General features: G+C 60.7%; 1 protein-coding gene across 1 annotated transcript in view; it reads right to left on the bottom strand.

Moving 5' to 3' along the window:
- Positions 1-2865: 2865 nt before the first annotated feature.
- The window catches only part of RAMP1 (receptor activity modifying protein 1), a 37879-nt gene continuing 22604 nt past the window's right edge, over positions 2866-18140 (bottom strand). The window contains exon 3 of the mRNA XM_072719040.1: positions 2866-3425. Within this exon, the coding sequence (XP_072575141.1) occupies positions 3170-3425 (256 nt within the window). The 3' untranslated portion in view covers positions 2866-3169. The remainder of the gene's footprint in view (positions 3426-18140) is intronic.

Genomic DNA, 18140 nt, shown 5'->3' on the forward strand with positions numbered 1-18140 from the left:
CCTGTATCTGCTCTTAACATGCGTCAGGGCCGTAGACCTTATGTTAAGTGCCAATAAGTCATAAAAAACCAAAACTATCTCAGCGCCTGGGTGGCTCAGTCGGTGAAGCGTCTGCCTTCGGGTCCGGTCATGATCTCAGGGTCCCGGGATCGAGTCCTGCATCGTCGGGCTCCCTGCTCTGCGACGAGTCTGCTTCTCCCTCGCCTGCGCTCTTCTCTCTCAAATAAATACATAAAATCTTCGAAGAAATAAAATATAAAGAAATTATCTAGCAATAAAGGATTTTGTCTCTCAAGTCAACACCCAATTTTGTGCGCTTGAATACAGATTCCCCACCCCCACCCCCAAATACTGAGAAGTTAACCTGTGCTCTCCCGTCGGCTTGAGGGACTTGAGTGACTTCCAAGTGCTAACGGGGCGGCGTCTGCCGTCAAAGTGCGCTCGAGCCGCCCGTGCGCGGTTAGCTCAGGGCGCCTGGGCCACCTCCAGCCCCCGGGTTTGGCCTCCAGCGCTGTGGCCCCATCTCGCCCCAGGAGGCCGAGGCGCGGGCGGCGGCGGGAAGGTGCTTCCCCAGGGTTCTCGCAATTATTTCTTCACAGCGATGATGACACGAAACACGTTTTTTGAAGGTTTAAAAATAGGCACGTGGCGGTCTTTCCAGGGCACCCGCCACGCCGGGCTGTGCGAGCAGCGGCGCCAACCCGCAGAGCGGACCCGGGTCCCACCAGCCCAGCTCCCCGACTCCTCGCTGACGCCCGGGGACCAGCCCGCCCTGCGGCCGTGCTGGGCGCACACACTCGCACACGCACACACTGCGCACACCTCACACACCCCCCCTCAGGCACACCACGCACCTCTACCTCACACACACCACGCACCTCCACCTCATGCACACACCTCACACACACCATGCACCTCTACCTCACGCACACCACACTCACACACACACCTCACGCACACCACACACCTCCACCTCATGAACACCACATCTCACGCACACCACGCACCTCTGCCTCACACACACCACACACCTCCACCTCACGAACACCTCTTCACGCACAGCACGCACCTCTACCTCACACACACCACACGCCTCCTCACACCATGCACACATGTACCACACACCCCCATACCACACACCTCCTACCTACATCCCCCCACATCCCTCATATACACACAAACCACACACACCTCCCACATACCCACCCGCCCCATCACATACACACCACTCGCACCGTACAGCCCCACATCCATCTCACAGCCCCACACCAAAACCACACACACATACATACTCCAACTTCACGCAACGCACCCATCCACACCTACCTCACATACACACACCCACACACGTCACACATCACACCAGACACCCACACCACACACACTATACATACCGACATCCTACACACCGTACACACTGCACACCCCCCACTCACATCCCACAGGCCACGTACCACACACACCTCACACACACCACAGATGTACCACAAATGCACACAGAGTACACAAACACCACAATCCACATCTCACACCCACGCACCCACACACCATCCCCGCCCACACATACCTCAGGGACACACCACACACACCCCTCAGGCCGGCAGAGCACTTCGGATGAAGAGGGGGCCTTGTCCCCGGTGAGGCAGTGGCTGCGTGGGGCCGTGACCAGCTGCAGGGCCTGAGGACGACGGGGCGCGCCGGCAGCTGGGGACCCGGGCCCTGCCGCCAGGGGTGTGACCTGGGCCAGAGGGACCCAGTGAGGATGGCCTCTGGGCAGCACTGAGGGGAGCGGGACCCGGGGCTTACGAGGCCGGTGCCTTCGGCAGAGTCACTGACGTGGGGCCACTGACTGGCGAGGTCAGGCTGGGCTGTCCCCGGCCCCGCGGCACCTGTCGCCTTTGCTCTCGGTGACGGTGTCTATGGAGACCCCCTCGGGCCCGCAGCGCCCGCTCCCCGCCACCCGCTGCTCCCGAGATCTGGGCCATCCCGCGGCCCGGGGACCCCCGCCTCCTGCCTCGGGCCCTCGCCCCGACGTGCCCGCGCCACGGCTGCCTCGGGGGCCCAGGGGAGCCGGCCCCGACGCCGCGGCCTGCGCAGCGGCGCCCACGTCCTGACGCGTGGATGCGGACGCCCGTTGGTCCTTGAGGCGGCGACCCCGCCGTCGGGGCGGCCTGGGCTCCTTTCCTGCCAGGCGTGGCTCGGCGCAGAGGCTTGAGGTCGGCCATCAGGGAAGGCCTGGCCGCGGTGCGACAGCAGGTGCCAGGGAGGGGCCGGCACGGGGCGGGGTCTGCTCGGCTGAGCGGGGTGTGGGGGCCCCTGAAGGTCCCAGGGGTAACGGCCGGGCCCCGGGCCTGGGTGGGCTGGCGCGCAGGGCAGAGGCCGAGGCCGAGGCCGCGGGTGGGGACGGGCGTCGGTCCGTGGTCCTGGAGGGGCAGGGCCGCGGCCAAGAGGCCCTGGAGGGGAGGGCGGGGTGGAGGCTGCGGGCACCTCAGAGGAGAGGCCTGGACTCAGAAGACGTGGGGAGGAAGCGGGCCGAAGCTCCCTTTGGGGGTTCAGAACCTTCTGGAAGGCGGTCGTAAGCAGAGTTTGAAAGAAAATAGTGAGCGAGAGAGCAGGGGCCTGGAGACAGCCGGTGGGCCCTCGGGGAGAGCAGGGAGAGGAGGGGCCTCCCCGGTCTGTGCGCCGCGGTCCTAGCAGCCGCGCTGAGGTGACGGGGGGGTAGGGGGGCACCTGCGGGCCACTCGGGGCTCGGCCGTCCGTTACCCCTCCCGAGGCCCCGGGACGGCGCGTGGAGCCCGATGGGCGAGTGTTTCTCCCGCCGCCTCCTCTCTCAGCCCCACCCCCAGAAATAAAGACGCTGCCACCTCCGAGGACGGCCTTTTAATCACAAGCTACTTGGCCACAGTCTGGCCTGAGGTTGGCACATTGGGAGGCAGAGCCTGGGACCCTCCCCGGGAACGGAGCCAGCGATGCTCCTGCCCCCCAACACTGGGCTCCCCCCCCCCCCAAGTCGCTTCTAGCCCCAGCCAGGGGCTCTCAGGTTAACACCGAACTCCTGATGGCCCTTCCGGGGACAAGTACGGGGACGGGGCCCGGCTCTGCCGTGAGGGCGCAGCGGCTGCCCCAGGCCAGGCCAGGGCTCCCCCTCGGCGGGAGGCCACCCCCAGGCCTACACGATGCCCTCGGGGCGCTTGCTTCTCCACACCACCAGCATCGTCACCAGCAGGGTCACCAGGATGGGCACCACGATGAAGGGGCACAGGATGCTCCGGGGCGGGTCACGCACGGCCCTGCCGGACGCGGGGCAGTTTCTGAAGTAGCGCTGGTGCACGGCGACAAAGAACTTGTCCACGGCGGCGTTGGGCCAGAAGCAGTCCAGCTGGTCCGCCACGTGCCGGGTGCAGTCCGTGAGCTCCCCGTAGCTCCTGCAGATGGGAAGGCCGCTCATCAGCCCGCGGCGGGCAGGGGCCCGAGGCAGGACCCCGCGGGGCTCCTCACCCTGACCCCCACCGTGCCGAGCACCCTGGACGTCCAGGCCCGACGGCAGCGGCCCTGCTCCAGGAGGGGGAGACCCTCACGGTGTTGTGGGGGCTCCCTAGATGTCCCAGAGGGTGAGCTGGGCCTTAGGGGCGTCCCTCCCCGCTTCTGGGATTCCAGGGACTGGGATGCCACATGCAAGGGAAGCCGAAAAGGGGGACAGACGGCGGCCTGGTCTGTGCCCAGATCCACGGCCTCTCCAGCCCCTTGCTGTCCGCCCCCCTCACCCCATGCACACCCCTCAGCCTAGGAGGTAGGACTCCCCCTGAGACCTTATCTCCCGGGCCCCATCCTTCCACCCGCACTGGCGCTCCCACAGTGCTCTTCACCCCTCATTGTACAGAGTGACGTATTTATATTATTTATTGGCTGTAAGTGCCACGACGACAGGGACTGGTCTCTTCTGTCCACCTCTGTAATGCCAGGGCGGCGAAGAGTACTTGACATGGGCAGGCACCGGTAAATCGGTATTTCTCTTTTTTTAATTGTGGTAAAATTTAAATAACAATGCTGTTTTACTATTTTAACCATTTTTACGTGTACAGGTCCGTGGCATTAAATACATTCACACTGTTGTGTGGCCGTCAGCACCGTCTGTCTCCACAACTTTCTCATCTTTCCAAAAACAAACTCTGTCTGTCCCCAGGAGACACTGATTTCCCATCCCCCTCTTCCCCACCCACCATTCCACATTTTTTGTCTCTGAGTGTGACCGCCCTAGGGACCTTGCGTGAGTGGGATCACAGAATCTTTGTCTCTTTGTGACAGGTTTATTTCCCTGAGCATAGAGGACCCTGCTTCCAATTCTTTTGGGCGTACACCCCGAAGCATAATTGCCGGATACGGTGGTTCTATGGTTAATACTCTGAGATAAATCACTTTTTAATAACTCAAGATTCAACACTGGGGGAAATTAAAATGTAGTAGGTGAGTCGCTTCTGCTTCTGGAAACTGCAGAAGAACCCTCTGCTGCAAAGAGTGTTGCTCTTACCTGAACGATAACAAAAAAACGCCAGAGAAACTACGGAAGGGTTTGTTTCCTGGAGTCCATCAGGGAGCAGAGGTTGCAAAGCAGTGACGTGACTTATCTCAAGGAGAAGCTACGTAGGAACGGCCCCACCTGGGGCAGAGCGTGGGAACAAGACACAGCCGCCACACCAGTCGTGAGGAGAAATCCACTTCTAACACGCTGCCAGAGGCCAACTGTGGGCTAGAAGGTCAGCCTGGAATTTCTGGGGCCCCAGACACGCTGGCAGTTTTGTGACTCACTCGTTTTTCCCATGAGGCTCCAGTGGGTGCTCATGAGATAGATGAGGGGCGAGCAGATGAGCTGCCGCTTGGGGCCAGGCCCAAACACCACATGTTCCTTGAATATTTTGCAGAGCCTTAGACGGCTGGAGGAAGAGCAGTGAATGGTGACAAACAGCCCTAGCCCTCCGCCGTTCTCAGCCCTGTATCTCCTGGAAAGCAAACCCTTTACGCGGCTGACAGAGGGATGGTCAGCCTGTCGGCCCCAGGGCACGAGCAAGATGCTCTGTGGCCCACAGAAGGACATGGAAAGACTCTTCTCCTTTGGGAGAGCAGCAGGAATGCATCCTGGGCCTAGGACCCTGCATGATACCAAACAGAGGTCTCCTGTCACTGGGAGAGGGGCAGGGATCTGCCAGCCAAGACCCCACAGGTACAGGGCAGGGCTTGGCCACCCGGAGACACAGGGCCTGTCTGAGCTCATACAGACCTGGCATGGAATAGCAAGCAGGAGCCGTTGCTGCCCAGACAAGGTGGAGAGAGACGCGGTCTGGGGCACAGTCATGTGGGGTGGGACGCTGCACTGAGGACACTTCACCAGCCCCGGCCCCGAGCACAAGGCAATGGCAGCCCGCTGCCTGAGGTAGGGAGGCCTGTGGTGCTCTGAAGGCAACCACGGCAGCCACAAGCCCCAAACCCAGCTCAGTAAGTCCCGACAAGATGGACTCAAACCCCACCCTAACAGCCTCGCAGAAGAGGCCACCCATTTCCAGATAGGAACACTAGTTACCCCAGGCTGTGCTGTCCTCTACACGAAAGTCCAGTATTCAGTACAGAATCACGAGCTTTTCATTGAAAAGCAACAGAAAAAAAAAAAGAAAAAAGAAAAGCAACAGAAACCCAGCAACCCCTTGTCAAGAGATAAATCCATGAACAGAATCAGACTCCGGGATGACTGAGATGCTGGGACTACCAAACAGACGAGTGTGATAAAGGGTCTGGGCGGAGAAGCCAGATGACATACAGCAACAGGGAATTTCCGCAGAGATGCACGCTCACAAAAGCCAAAGAGAAATGCTAGAAATAAAGCCAAGTCTCAGTATCAAAGAGAATTCCTTTGACGGGCTCTTCGGCAGACCCGACATCTGAGCAATGAATCAGTGAACCTGAAGGTGGGTCAGTAGAAATTACTCAAACAGAAACACAAAGAGGAAAAAAAAAGAGAGCATCCCGGTGGTGAATGAATAACACTGTCAATGGTCTCAGCTCCAACTTGTACTCTGCGTCCCAGAAGAGGGAGAAGAAATGGGGTGGAAGCAATAGTTGAAGAGATAATACCTGAAAAATTTTTCCCCAAACAGCCAGATATCAGATTGCACACCCAAGAAATCAGAGAACCCCAAACGGGGCAAACACCAAGGCAACGGCAACAGTGGAGAAACAACCACCTAGACACGTCAAGTTCAAACAAGCAGCTGAACACCAAAGATAAAGAAAAAAAAGAAAATCCAAGAAAAAAAATTCCAGGGTCAAAAAAAAAAAAAAAATCCCAGGGTCTGTGGAGACAAAAGACACCTAGGGAGGAGGAATGATAGGATGTCAGCAGACTTCTTACCAGAGACCGCGCAGGCCGGGAGACAATGGGGTGATGAAGTATTGGCAGCAGTGGCGGGAACACAGCCCCGTCTGCCCAGGATCCCGTGCGCAGCAAAAATAGCTTTCACACGTGAGTTTGGAGCAGAGGCCACAGATCAACAAGCTACCCACGGAGGCTTGGAAAGGCTGCATGGAAGAGGCGGGGGTCTCCAGCACCCCTGGGCCCCCTACCCCCCTTACCACCACTCCTGTTATATGGTCTCTAAACCACTAAGTCAGGGGAGCCTGGATGACTCAGTGGTTGAGCATCTGCCTTTGGCCCAGGGCGTCACCCCGGGGTCCCGGGATCGAGTCCCGCATCGGGCCCCCCCGCAGGGAGCCTGCTTCTTCCTCTGCCCGTGTCTCTGCCTCTCTCTCTGTGTCCCTCATGAATAAATAAATAGTCTTTTAAAAAAGAATAAATCACTAAGTCACTGTTTTCTTGCCCTGGCTGCTCTCTGGGTCCCTCTCTGAGTGCATGGGGACCACGGCCCCCCCCTCAGTCCATGCGGGAGGGTGCGTGGGGTGCATGAGGCCCCAGCAGCAGGCGTGTGTGGGACCCGTGCCCTCCGGGGCGCATGCTTTTCCCACTCAAGTGAACAAGGACTCGTGTTTCAAGTAAAAACAGAAGCGGAAAGAGGCACGTGACCGGCTGGGCCTCACTAGCATACATCAGGTGCCTGGCACAGGTAAGAGCTGGATGTGTCGCATGTTGTTAAACCCCGAAGCCCAGCCTCCTGGGCTGGTTGTTGACCAGCCACAGGGATACGGGTGACAAGCGCTGGTCCCAGGGGCTGTCTTCTCCTCCGCCTCAGGTCCACCAGACCCGCCTAACTTGTGGTGTTCACAGCGGGACCAGTGACAGACCCTGATCCCAAACACGGTCCCTTATCCTCTGCACCTGAAGTGTGGGGTTGGGATGTGTCTGGGAAGAGGTGCCGCCCTCTCCGGGCTGGCCCAGCAGGACGGGGAGGAGGCCCTGACCCAGGGAACGGGGACTCACAGGCCCCACGCGCAGGCCACGCAGGGGCTGGGCCTGATGGGGACTATTCTGGGATCGGGCGCTTTCTCCTTGAAACATTATCCCTCCAGTCTGCAGAGCCACCCTCGTCTAAAAATATCTCCAACAGGCAGTCGGCCATCCATATCCTGTTTATTTATACAGAAGTGACAGCTGAGACTTTCAATAAATATTTTGGGCCCTGTCAGCAAGGGTGTGATAAGAGAATTTCCCTCAGCGTGTATTCTTCTCTTGAGAAGAACGTTGAACTGATTGAAGGGCCCAAAATAATCATGACAAATATTCTTCCCCTAACTCTCCATTTTCAGTTCTCACGTAACCAAGCAATTATCCTTTTTTTTTTCTTTTTAGCTGAGACTTTCTATTCTGGGTCCTTAAGCAAACTTTTCTTGGAATGTTCCCAAACGCTATGGTGGGAGTTTCCAACAAGTTCGGGTCCCAAGTCAAGGGCCCTATGACGCATGTTGACAAGAGGGCCGATGCCCACTGATGCCCCAGGCACATTGTCTGCTCTGGGGACAACCGTGGTGTCCCCTCAACTAGGTCTGACCGGCCCTGATGCGGGACCTGAGCCTGGGCCCTGACACCCACAGACCTGGATTCAAATCCCAGCTCCACCGCTTACCGTGAGCGATCCTGGGGATCTCGGGGCCCCTGTCTGAATCGCACGTCCCCTGTGCGAGCGAGCCCGGGCCTCTTTAGAGTCAAATGGGAGACCACCCGGCAGGGTTACGGGGTGGGTCAAGTTAAATGAGGTCAAGGCCCAACATAGAGCAGGTGCCCAATAAGTGGAGGTCATCTCATCGCTTCTCCCCAGACAGCTGGCGTGTGGCTCGTCAAGTAGGCACTTCTTGCTCTATAAACTCGACCAAAAGTCGACCAGGCAGCGTGCGTCCGGGCCCTCCAACACCTGGGGAGGAACCACTCTTGGACTTAGGCTGAGTCCACCTGCATCAGGCTCCGCCTCCACCTGCCGGGGACCACGCACCACTCGTGGTGCCGCCGTGGGGAGGGGAGGTGGCGGCCTGGCAGTCCCAGAGGCCGACGGGGACGTGACCGCCAGGCTGACAGGTGGGGCCTGTCAACACGCCAGCGGACCTGGGGGGAGGCTTCCAGGGAGCTGGCGAGGTGTGTGGGGGTGCAAGACGCAGACGGAGAGCTGCCCGCGGTGCTCTTGGTGAGGCAGCTCCTCTGCAAGGACAAACAACCAATGCGGGTCTGAGAAGGTCAACCCCGGGGTTAAAAAGAAAAGCAGCAGACGTCCCGCTTTAAGCGTGAGACCGCTCGGCGCCGGCGGAGGCGTCGTGAAATGACGCAGGCGCTCGTGTCATCGCTAACAGGAGATAAGCTGGTGGACGTTTTCCGCAAAGCCGCTCGGCCCTACGGGTCGATGTCCTCAGGTCGGGGATACCCTTTGGCCCCGTAATTCTGCTTCTGGGGGATTATCCCAAATTAATAACATCAAGTGTAGACAAAAGTAATGTAAGGAGACGCTCGCTGCAGATTCGTAATGATGAGAAACAGCCAACGGCTGGACGCTGGTGAGACACGCTCCGACAGGCCTCCCTCCGTGTGCACCGTCTCCTGCGGGCTCCCGGCACCCCCGCGGCCGCCGGTCAGGAAGGGCAAGGCCACCAGAGGGGCCCCCCGGCTCCGGGGCCCTGCCTCCCCTTGGTGTCCTCCCCCGGGACAGGACGCTTTTCCTGCCCGCCGCCTCCTCCCTCCCTTGGGCTCCTGGGCCCTCCCCTCCACCAGCAGCCTGGCCTGCCGCACCCTGAGGCTCCCCTGTCCTCCCTCCGCCCCCCTACGAGGGTGGGGCGTCCACAGGCTGCAGGCTCCCTGCCCCCTGGGCCGGCGGTGACCTTCCCCATCCCCACGTGCAGCGGGGACCTGTCCACATCGGCGGCCAACACACCTGCTTCCAGGTTGGCCCTGCCCCAGCCCCCAGGAGACCCTGCGCGGCCCGTGCGCCGTCCACACTCCTCCAGAGGGGTCTGCCCAGGACAGGAAGAAGTGACGTGTCTCGGTGGGTTATCACAACCCACATTGCTGACACCAGCTTCCACTTTTCTGCGCTAAGTTTAGGGCGGGGGCCTTGGCCTCTCTGCACCTCTTCTCCTCCCCCACTCTGGGGCCCGCCTCTCGGCTTCGTCGGGGGCGGCCATCGAAGCCCTCCCTGCTTTCCTCTCCCCTGCACCGCGGCGCGCAGTCCACTCCTGGCTGCCTCACCCCTGCCCACCCCCCGGCCCCCCGTCTACCGCCCACATCTTAGCACCTTGCTTCATACCTTCAATGCTCCCCTGGGCTGAATTCAAAGCCCTGGTGTGGCCCCCACCCTCAAGCACGTCCTCTCCTTCTCACGGGCCACAGGCTAGCTGTGCCGGTCGACACGTCTACCTCAGGATCTTTGCACGTGCCGCTCTTTCTACTTGGAAGGCTCTTAACCCCATCTCCACAAGGCCAACCTCTGCTCTTCCCTCAAATGTCACTGCCTCAAAAAGGCCTGCTGGCCTCCTGGTAAAGTGGGGTTCCCCTCACAGACGTCTCACTTTGTACTTTGATTCGCTTGCTGTGGGTCTCGACAGCTAGCCTGCAAACTCCATGAGGACGGGGACCGCGTAAGATGAAGATAAAATCCCATTTACCCTGCTCACTGGGGTCACCTCAAAGGCCAAGGGGAGCCAGCGCTGGAGGGAGAGTGAAGGTGGGCCAGGAGGCCCACAGGAGGGGTGGCCTCAGCAGCGCGGCCCGGCCCGGTGCAGAGCAAGTGGGGCATTCACGCCCGATGGTGTTTTGAGAGCCCCACGGTACACGGAGAGCCCGCGGATGCCCGTCATGCCAGATGGAGTCGACCACACCGTCACGTCCGAGACCTGAACACCCCTTTCAGGGCTAAGCAGCTTAGAACCAGCATAAAGTGAATAAGCCGGATTCAGTGACCGCACGTGAAGTGTCTGCTCCAGAGAATCAACAACCTGTTCAAAGGCCACTATTTAGACAACAAAGAAAAATGACACATTCCCCAAGTGGAAATTCTATGCCAGTATTCTTGGACTACAATATTAAAAAGTAGAAATTACTAAGAAAAGGAGAAATTAAAAAAAAATCACATCTCTAGAAATTAATATCACGTCGCTCGTAGAACCTTGAGGTCAAACGTGAACTGATGGTTTGCTCACATGTGATGATTATAAGGCAATAGCAATACTACTCTTAAAAGGTAAGGGACCGGGTGGCTCAGTGGTTGAGCGTCTGCCTTCCGCCCAGGGCGTGACCTCGGGGTCCCGGGATCGAGTCCCGAGTCAGGCTCCCTGCATGGAGCCTGCTTCTCCCTCTGCCTGTGTCTCTGCCTCTCTCTGTGTGTCTTTCATGAATAAATAAATAAATAAAATCTTTAAAAAAAAAGTGCTAGACTCAGGCAGTTCTTTCAAATCCTGGAGCTCAGAGGAGCAGCCGAGCGGCTCCCCAGGTCCTTTAAAGAGTTAACAAAACCCTGATCCGCACCCCCCGGAGGCGGCAAGGCCCGGCCGGAGCCACAGCCTGCGCAGATGGCCTCCCCGCACCCATAAACACACACAAGTGCCAGGAGGACGCCAGCAGGCTGAAGCCGGGCGCACAGAGCACCCTGGAGCCAGGTTTACTTAGGGAAAGCTTCGAACTAGCGACAAAACCACACTCCAAGCTGCCAGCGGGAAGTGACATCGGGCCATCTCAGTGCGCGCCGAGGAGGCATTTGTTAAAATTCAACACTTGTTTCTGATGGAAAAGAAACAACCCCGTGAATCCACGAAGAGGTTCTTTTCTTAATGGGATAAAACCCTCTCCCGCGCCCCTGGCACACGTCCGCGGACCACGGGAACCCGGGGGGGGGGGGGGGCATTCTCATTCCAGGCCGGAATCCGCTCACTTCATTTTCAAGCGGTCAGGTCGGTCTGCTCCCCTGCGGCTTCCGCCTCGGTGTCGGGGCTCCCACCCGAGACCGGGTTGTCACGCGGAGCCTTTCCAAGCCAGGGCGGGGCCGGCCGCTGCCAGGGCTACTTCCTCTGGGGACAGAAAGTCATGCAGGGGCTGGGCCTGCCTGCATGAGGCTTGGCGTGCGTGCCCGGCCCGCTCATCCCTGCAAGGGGCCTCTGACCACAGACAGGAGGGGCCGGGGCCCTGGCGGGGGCTACCACGCCCACGTGCCCTGCTTCTCCTGCGGACCGTGGGCAGGACCGTGGGCAGGCGCGCCGGGGGCCAGGGCACAGGGCAGCTTTTGTTTTCCTTGATGCTGGGAGACACAGGGAAGTCTTGTGAATGATCAAAAACATGCTTCACGGGCATCGGCCCGGGGACGTGCTGGGCCCGGGGAGCGGGCGGCGTGGCTCTGGGGGGCTGGGCCAGCCGTGCACCTGCACTCGCTCCACACGCCTGCGGTTCGCCGCAGAGGTAGAGCCCTCCCTACCCAGGCAGGTCACACGGATCCCGTCACCCCAGGGCTCCGACCTACAGCAGCGCCCAGACAAGGCGGCTTTGACGTTAGCGTGACCGTTCACGCAGACTCAAGGCTTCCACGGCAGTTTATCTCCTGATGTTGCACACAGGGACCCCGGACGTCTTGGCGAACCCATGTCCCCGGGGAGCGGCCCGCAGCATTCACCTGCACAGACCACCAGGTCCCACCAACGCTCCGGCCAATAAAGACCCGAGACAAGGCGACGGGCTTCCCACGCAGGCCCGCTGATGGAGGAGGGGTACCCACGTGGCGCCCGAGGGCCAGCTCCCCGGCTGCCCCGCACCTCCCCGAGCACCGGGCGCCCACATTCTCTCAGAAGGTGACGATCATGAACAGAACAGAGAACAAACGGCCCCGGGGGGGCTCCGGGGAAGAAGGGGAAGGCAGATGGAAACGGGCCGGCTTGTTGCCAGCCACGAGGCAGCCGCTCCTCAGAACCACCCGCAGCCCGCCCAGGACGTGCGGCAGCTCCTACAGAGCAGGTGGGCGGGGGGTCTCCGGCTTCCCTTGTCCTGGCCTGAAGCCAGCCTGCTCTCCCGCCCCCCGAGATGTTTCCAGGAGGAAGAACGGCAGGAAGGGGGTCTGGGGTCATTCCACTGCGGCTCGCGGGCGCTGGCCCCGGAGGAGGCTGTCGGGGGGCATCGCCCTGCCACACAGCACGGACACGGCCCCCGGGGACGGCCCCCCACTCCCACCCCAACAGCACGTGGCAGACGCTCAGCCTGGGGAGCCTGAGCCTGCCCCTCACACGTTCTGGGGTGCGGCTGCTTCTCGGGACCTACTCGGGGACAGCCTGTGCCCCGGCCCCTGGCCGGAAAGGGTTTCACGGTTCCTCTTCTGCAGAGGAGTGGCTGCTTCCCCCCCGCTTGTCCGGCAGCGTGGAGGGGGCCCTGGGCTCTCCCCCCGAGCCTCCCCGCCCCCAGTCCCCCGCCTGTGGACTCGTTTCCTCAAAGTCAGGCCTCAGGCCTGGCGCTCCCGGTACACCGAGGCCTCGGGGCCCCGTGACACCCCTCCTCTCCTCTCACCCCATCCCTCTTCATCCAATTGCAGCTGCACATTGGCTGGCTCCCGCCGGACTGTGCCGCGGGGAGGGCAGGGCACCTCCTCCCTCTCGCTTCCCTGTGGACGCCTGCCCCTGCGTGAGCCGGGGCAGGGAGGGGAGGGAGAGGTGCTGGAGGGCACTGCTCCTCCCAGCCTGGGCTGCCCTGGGGCGTCAGGTGGACGGAGGGGCCCTGCCTGCATACGGGGTCCACAGTGGCCCCAAGGCCCCCAGACCCGCAGTCCAGTGCTCCTATGCTAGCCCCGGGGCCTGCCCTTGGGCCTGGAACCCAGAGCAGCACTTCGGGGGCGCAGGGGGGAGGCCCCCTGGGAAGATTCTTCAGCTCTGTGTCCAGGCTGCTTGGGGCCACCTGGAAGCAACGTGTGGGGCCACGACCACGCGTGGGGCCATGTGTGGGACGGGGAGGAGCGTCCCCTCCTCCAGGCAGGGTGCGCGGCTCGGCTCCCTTCGGCTCCGCCCCGACCAGCTGCCCAGTGCAGGATACGACCCGCCAAGCTGCGCGGTGTGTCCTTGGGCAAGAGACTCGGCGTCTGGGCTGCGGCATCTCCACCTAGAAGAACCCCCCGGGGCCCAGCTAGAGACCAGGGAGCCAACGCACGAGGAGGCTCCCACACCCCAGGCCCGGCAGGGAAGCCCCAGTCAAAGCAACCACGATCAACAGAGGAAGACCAGCGTTTTCCTGTTTCTGGAAGGTTTACGCAGAGTTTGGTGGCCAGAGCTTTGCCACCGCACTGGGTGGCTCTAGGCCCTGCCCTGGCTTCCTGAGCTTGGCACCAGTCAGGCCACAGCATGGCTTGAACCTCTTCCTCGCTGGGGTCTGCACACACAGCTCTAGCTCCTCACCAGCCCCCCGACTTCCTCGACAGGAAGGAAGAGCAGAGCCTGCTCTCTTCCTCGCAGAGCCTGCACAGACACACCCACGGGCATCAGAGCCAGGACCTAGTGGGGGCCAGGGGGCGATGGACACCCCCACGGGAGCCATCCAGGGAGCTGTGGGCATGCACAGTGGGGACCCACTCAGGTTGGGGCAGAGGACCACACGTGCCCCGCAGCCGAGGGCACCAGGGCTGACCGTCCGGCTCTGCTCTTCGCAGGACAGCAGGCGCTAGGACACGTCCCATGGACATGCTCCTCCTCGAAGCAGCTTCAGGAGCCGACCTTCCCGTCTGATCCTTACGGAAAGGAAGCTGTGGAGATGGCCCATGTGGGTGACCCAAGTGGGGCAGTGGGTGGGTGATGGCCCAGGGGTCCCGTGTCTGCTCTTCCACGTAGGCAGCTGCTTCCCCTGCTTGCCCCCAGAAGCCCCTTGTGGGGAGGAGGCAGCCTGGCCACCCCGTCCCCACCCGGGGCCTGGCCTAGTCTCCCTCCACTGCTCCCGACCTATGGCTCTGTGCCTGGAAGCTTCTGGTGCCTCTGCTCACACCGGGGGGAAGCAGAGGTTTCTAAATCCATTCCTGGCTCCGTGCGCAGCCTGCTTTGGCACCAGACACATGACCCGGGGTGCCGCCGACGCAGGCTCCCCACGGAGAGGGCCCACCGGGCAGGCGAACAGGCTGGGGCAGGAACCAGGCTCCGGGCCCTGAGCTCAGGGAGATGAAGCTGCAGCTGCAAAACTCAGCAGGCGTCTCAGAAACCCAGGGAGCTGCGGGGATCAGTGAACTCTGCCCCCGTCCTGGTCCTCCTGTCACCCCCCTCCCCGGGAAGGTCTGGGACCCTCCGTGCAGACACCAGGTCTGGGGGGGGGGGGCGCCGCTCCCACCCTCACTGCGACGCGGTGTGAGGCCCGGGATTAGGTGGACAGCCAGGGGGCTATACGTGGATACCGACACCTGGGGACAGTATCCTTGTGAAGCTACGCAGACCACCGGAGGGAGGGGCTTTGCCCTCCCACCCACCCTGGTCCCGTTGCTCTCCGCCCGTCCTGCCCCGGAGACCCTCTGTCACTCTCTGCAGGGGCCCCCACAGCCCACCCACTCACTGTCTCCTCCAGGCGGCCCCTGCCATCTGTGCCCCTGCTGCTCCAGTCCTACCGAATTCGAAGCTCAGGGCGACTCTGAGAGGACGGGGATGGGCAGGGCCGTGGAACATTCTACACCGCGCTGTCTGCCTGGCGGTGAGCACTGAGCGTGGTGCCTTCCCCTGTCAGAGGGGCACAGTGGTTCCTGGCTGCCGGCGAGGCTGAGAAGCCCCCTCCACGGTGCCCGCTCCATGCACACACAGCCCCTGGCCATCGGGACCTCACAGCCGTCGGGGAGCCCCTGCCTCTGGCCTGGAAGACCTGGGGGCCAGGCGCCATCTGTCTCCCGGAACCCCTGGAGGGGGTGTGGTCGAGGGAAGGAGGGAATGCTTGGCCTCTGTCTCTCTCCTGACTTGATGGGGCCGCTGAGACCTGCCAGCACAAGACCCTCACACATGGACCCTCACATGCACCTGGCACAGAACAAGCGCCAGAAAATGCCAGAGACACCCCGCGTGCACTGTCACCTGTGCAGGATGGCAGGCTGGTGGGACAGGAGCGCAAAGCATGACCGCCCTGGGCCTGCTCCACGGAATGAAACCCGGGCTGCGGGGCTGGAGCACAGCACCTGTGGGCTCGACATGGAGGAGGGGCTGCCACGGGGCCAGAAGTGACAACCGGCAAACTGAGGCACACACCCCGCTGGTGCCCTGTGAAAGGCGGGTGTGACTGCAGGTTAAAGCCCGGGACCGTCTTCAGGAGGCAGAGAGGCCAGCCTCGGGCTCAGGTCTGGGTTTCTACATCAGGTGAGGAGGTCCGGCACGGGGTCAGGGAGCGGGCTCTGCAGCCGGCCGTTGGTTTCCTGGCCCATGAAGACATCGCTCAGGCAGTGAAGGGCGCATGACTCCATCAGGGCCAGCCGGTGGCTCAGGGGGAGCTTAGATTCCTCCAGAGTCCCATGAAGGTGACCTCCAGGCAGGGTGACACTGTCTGAGGTCAGCTGACCGAACCACCAGGTGAGGGTCAGGGCTGTGGCTTCTCTGTGCCCTGTCCTCACTCTGGGCAGAAGGCCATGCCGGCCGACAAGGCAGGGCTTGTCAGCTTCCTGTGGGTGAACCTGACACCGGGTGGAGGGTTGGAGCTGGGGGGCCAGTCTCCCCCTGCTACTGGGGCTTACGCTGAGGGAGAAACAGGCTCCCCAGCAGCCACAGTGCTGGAAGGAGGTGCGGGCAGGTCCTGAGGCCTAAACCCTATGGGGCTGTGGCTGCAGGAGGGGGTCCTGCCCCCTGGGCCCCCACCAGCCACAACATTGACCCGGCCCCTGAGAAATCCTCAATCCTCTGAACTCCTTCAGGTACCAACGTGCCCTCCCCTAACTTTCTGAAGAAGAACCACAATCAAGGCCCACCCTGGCCTGGCCCGGCAATACTTGGCTCACCTCCCTGCAAACACGTGCTCACCCAGGAAGGGAAGCTGCTGTGACCCACAGCAAGGGAGAAGCTTCCAGCCACAGCTGCGTCTCTGTGATTCTCACTTGGCCTGGGACAAAGCTGACACCACAGAGCAAGCCCAGCACCCCGGGGAGGATGCAAACAGAGAAATACACGTCACTAGGACCCGCAGACCACCTGGCTTTCTGGAAGGGGTCTTGAAACCCCCCTACCGGCACCAGGACAGGCTGGAGGAGGGGTCAGACCCTGGTGCCGCATGTCAGCCCATGTCCCTGGGGGCTTGGCTGTCCAGGGCCTGGGGGTCTGTCCTGGAAGCTGCCCAAAGGCTCCCGGAAGGCAGCCCCTCAGCAGTCACGGGCCTCCGGGCTCACAGCCTGGCCGCCCCTTCCCAGTCCCTGCTTCTAGCAACCTGTAAGCCACCACACGGGAAAGAAGACGTCATATGTAAAACAGAAGAAACAAGCTCTCTGCCTTCTCTGAGGACACGATAAAAACCCAGAGACGATGGACACCAGCTACACCAACTTCCGAAAACAAGGCGGTTCATCACAGATGCATCGTCCTGCCGAGCTGTCACTCATGTGGGAAAGCCACCTAGAAGTCTTCCACTCTGAGAAGGTTATTAATCATACAGCTTATTTCTAGGATTTACTGAAATAGTTGCCTGAATTTAAGAGATACCTGTGAAAGGGAACGATGGGTTAAAAATAGTAAGACCTGCTTGAATTAACGGCCTATTTGCAAAGATGAGTGGCCAAGAGCCCCATCGCACCAAGGGTTATTACTGACACAAGTCAGAGCCACGCGGTGTGAAAAATGAAAACAAAATAGAGGATGGAAAGGAGAAGCAGGTTTTAGAACATGAACTCAAATCAATCAGGAGAGAGAGACAGAGGCAGAGACACAAAGCAAAATTCGAGGAATCCAAAACCTCAGGGATTCTGGTTCTTTTCCTCGAGGGGAGGCCCGAGTGTGTGGTCTGACACGTAAGAAAGCCAACACAGGAATCAGAACTGTGTTTCACATTTCACGGCTGCTCGAGTGAAAAAAGAGTTTTCTAATAGTCGGCCTCAGCTGAAAGATCAGAGACGTCCCGTTTCAACAACACGGAGGGAAAAGAAATCACTGGAAAAAGATCAAGATCAGGGACAAAAAACCGGAGTGCCTGAAGGTTGAACACAAGGGACCAATACGAGGTCATTTTCTCGGTTACGGGGCTCATCGCTCTCCCCATGGAAGCACAAAATCCGGCAATAAGCTGTTTGCAAGAGACGGCAGAAGAGTAAGAGGAGGTGTGAGCCAACGTCAGGCGGTGCACACCCGTGTTGCGGCGCTAACGCGAGGCCAAGAATCGCGGAGGGCGAAACATCACGTGTCCGAGGGTCGTAAGCGCGGCGCCCGGTCGGTAACATCCGCAGGATAACGCGGCATCTAAAGGCTACAGGGACAGGGCAAGAGCTGCGCACAGAAACCTGCCGGAGAAAGGAAGCAGAAAGGACGGCAGCGCGGTCAGGCCCGAGGACCCCCCGCCCCGTTACCCAGTACCCAGAAAGTCAGAAACATGGGAAGGGCGCGGGTGACAGCGGTGCCCCAGCGGGGCTGGGGGCCGTTTTGGTGGGAATGAGGTGGAACGAACAGAACAAGCTTCGTTTTCGAGGATCGGTGGTGGGTTTACAGAAGGTCATCGTGTGCGAGATCTCAAAGAGGATCTCAACAGAGACACAAAAGCAGGAACC

Source organism: Vulpes vulpes, chromosome 9, assembly GCF_048418805.1.
Source record: "Vulpes vulpes isolate BD-2025 chromosome 9, VulVul3, whole genome shotgun sequence".
NCBI lineage: Eukaryota > Metazoa > Chordata > Mammalia > Carnivora > Canidae > Vulpes > Vulpes vulpes.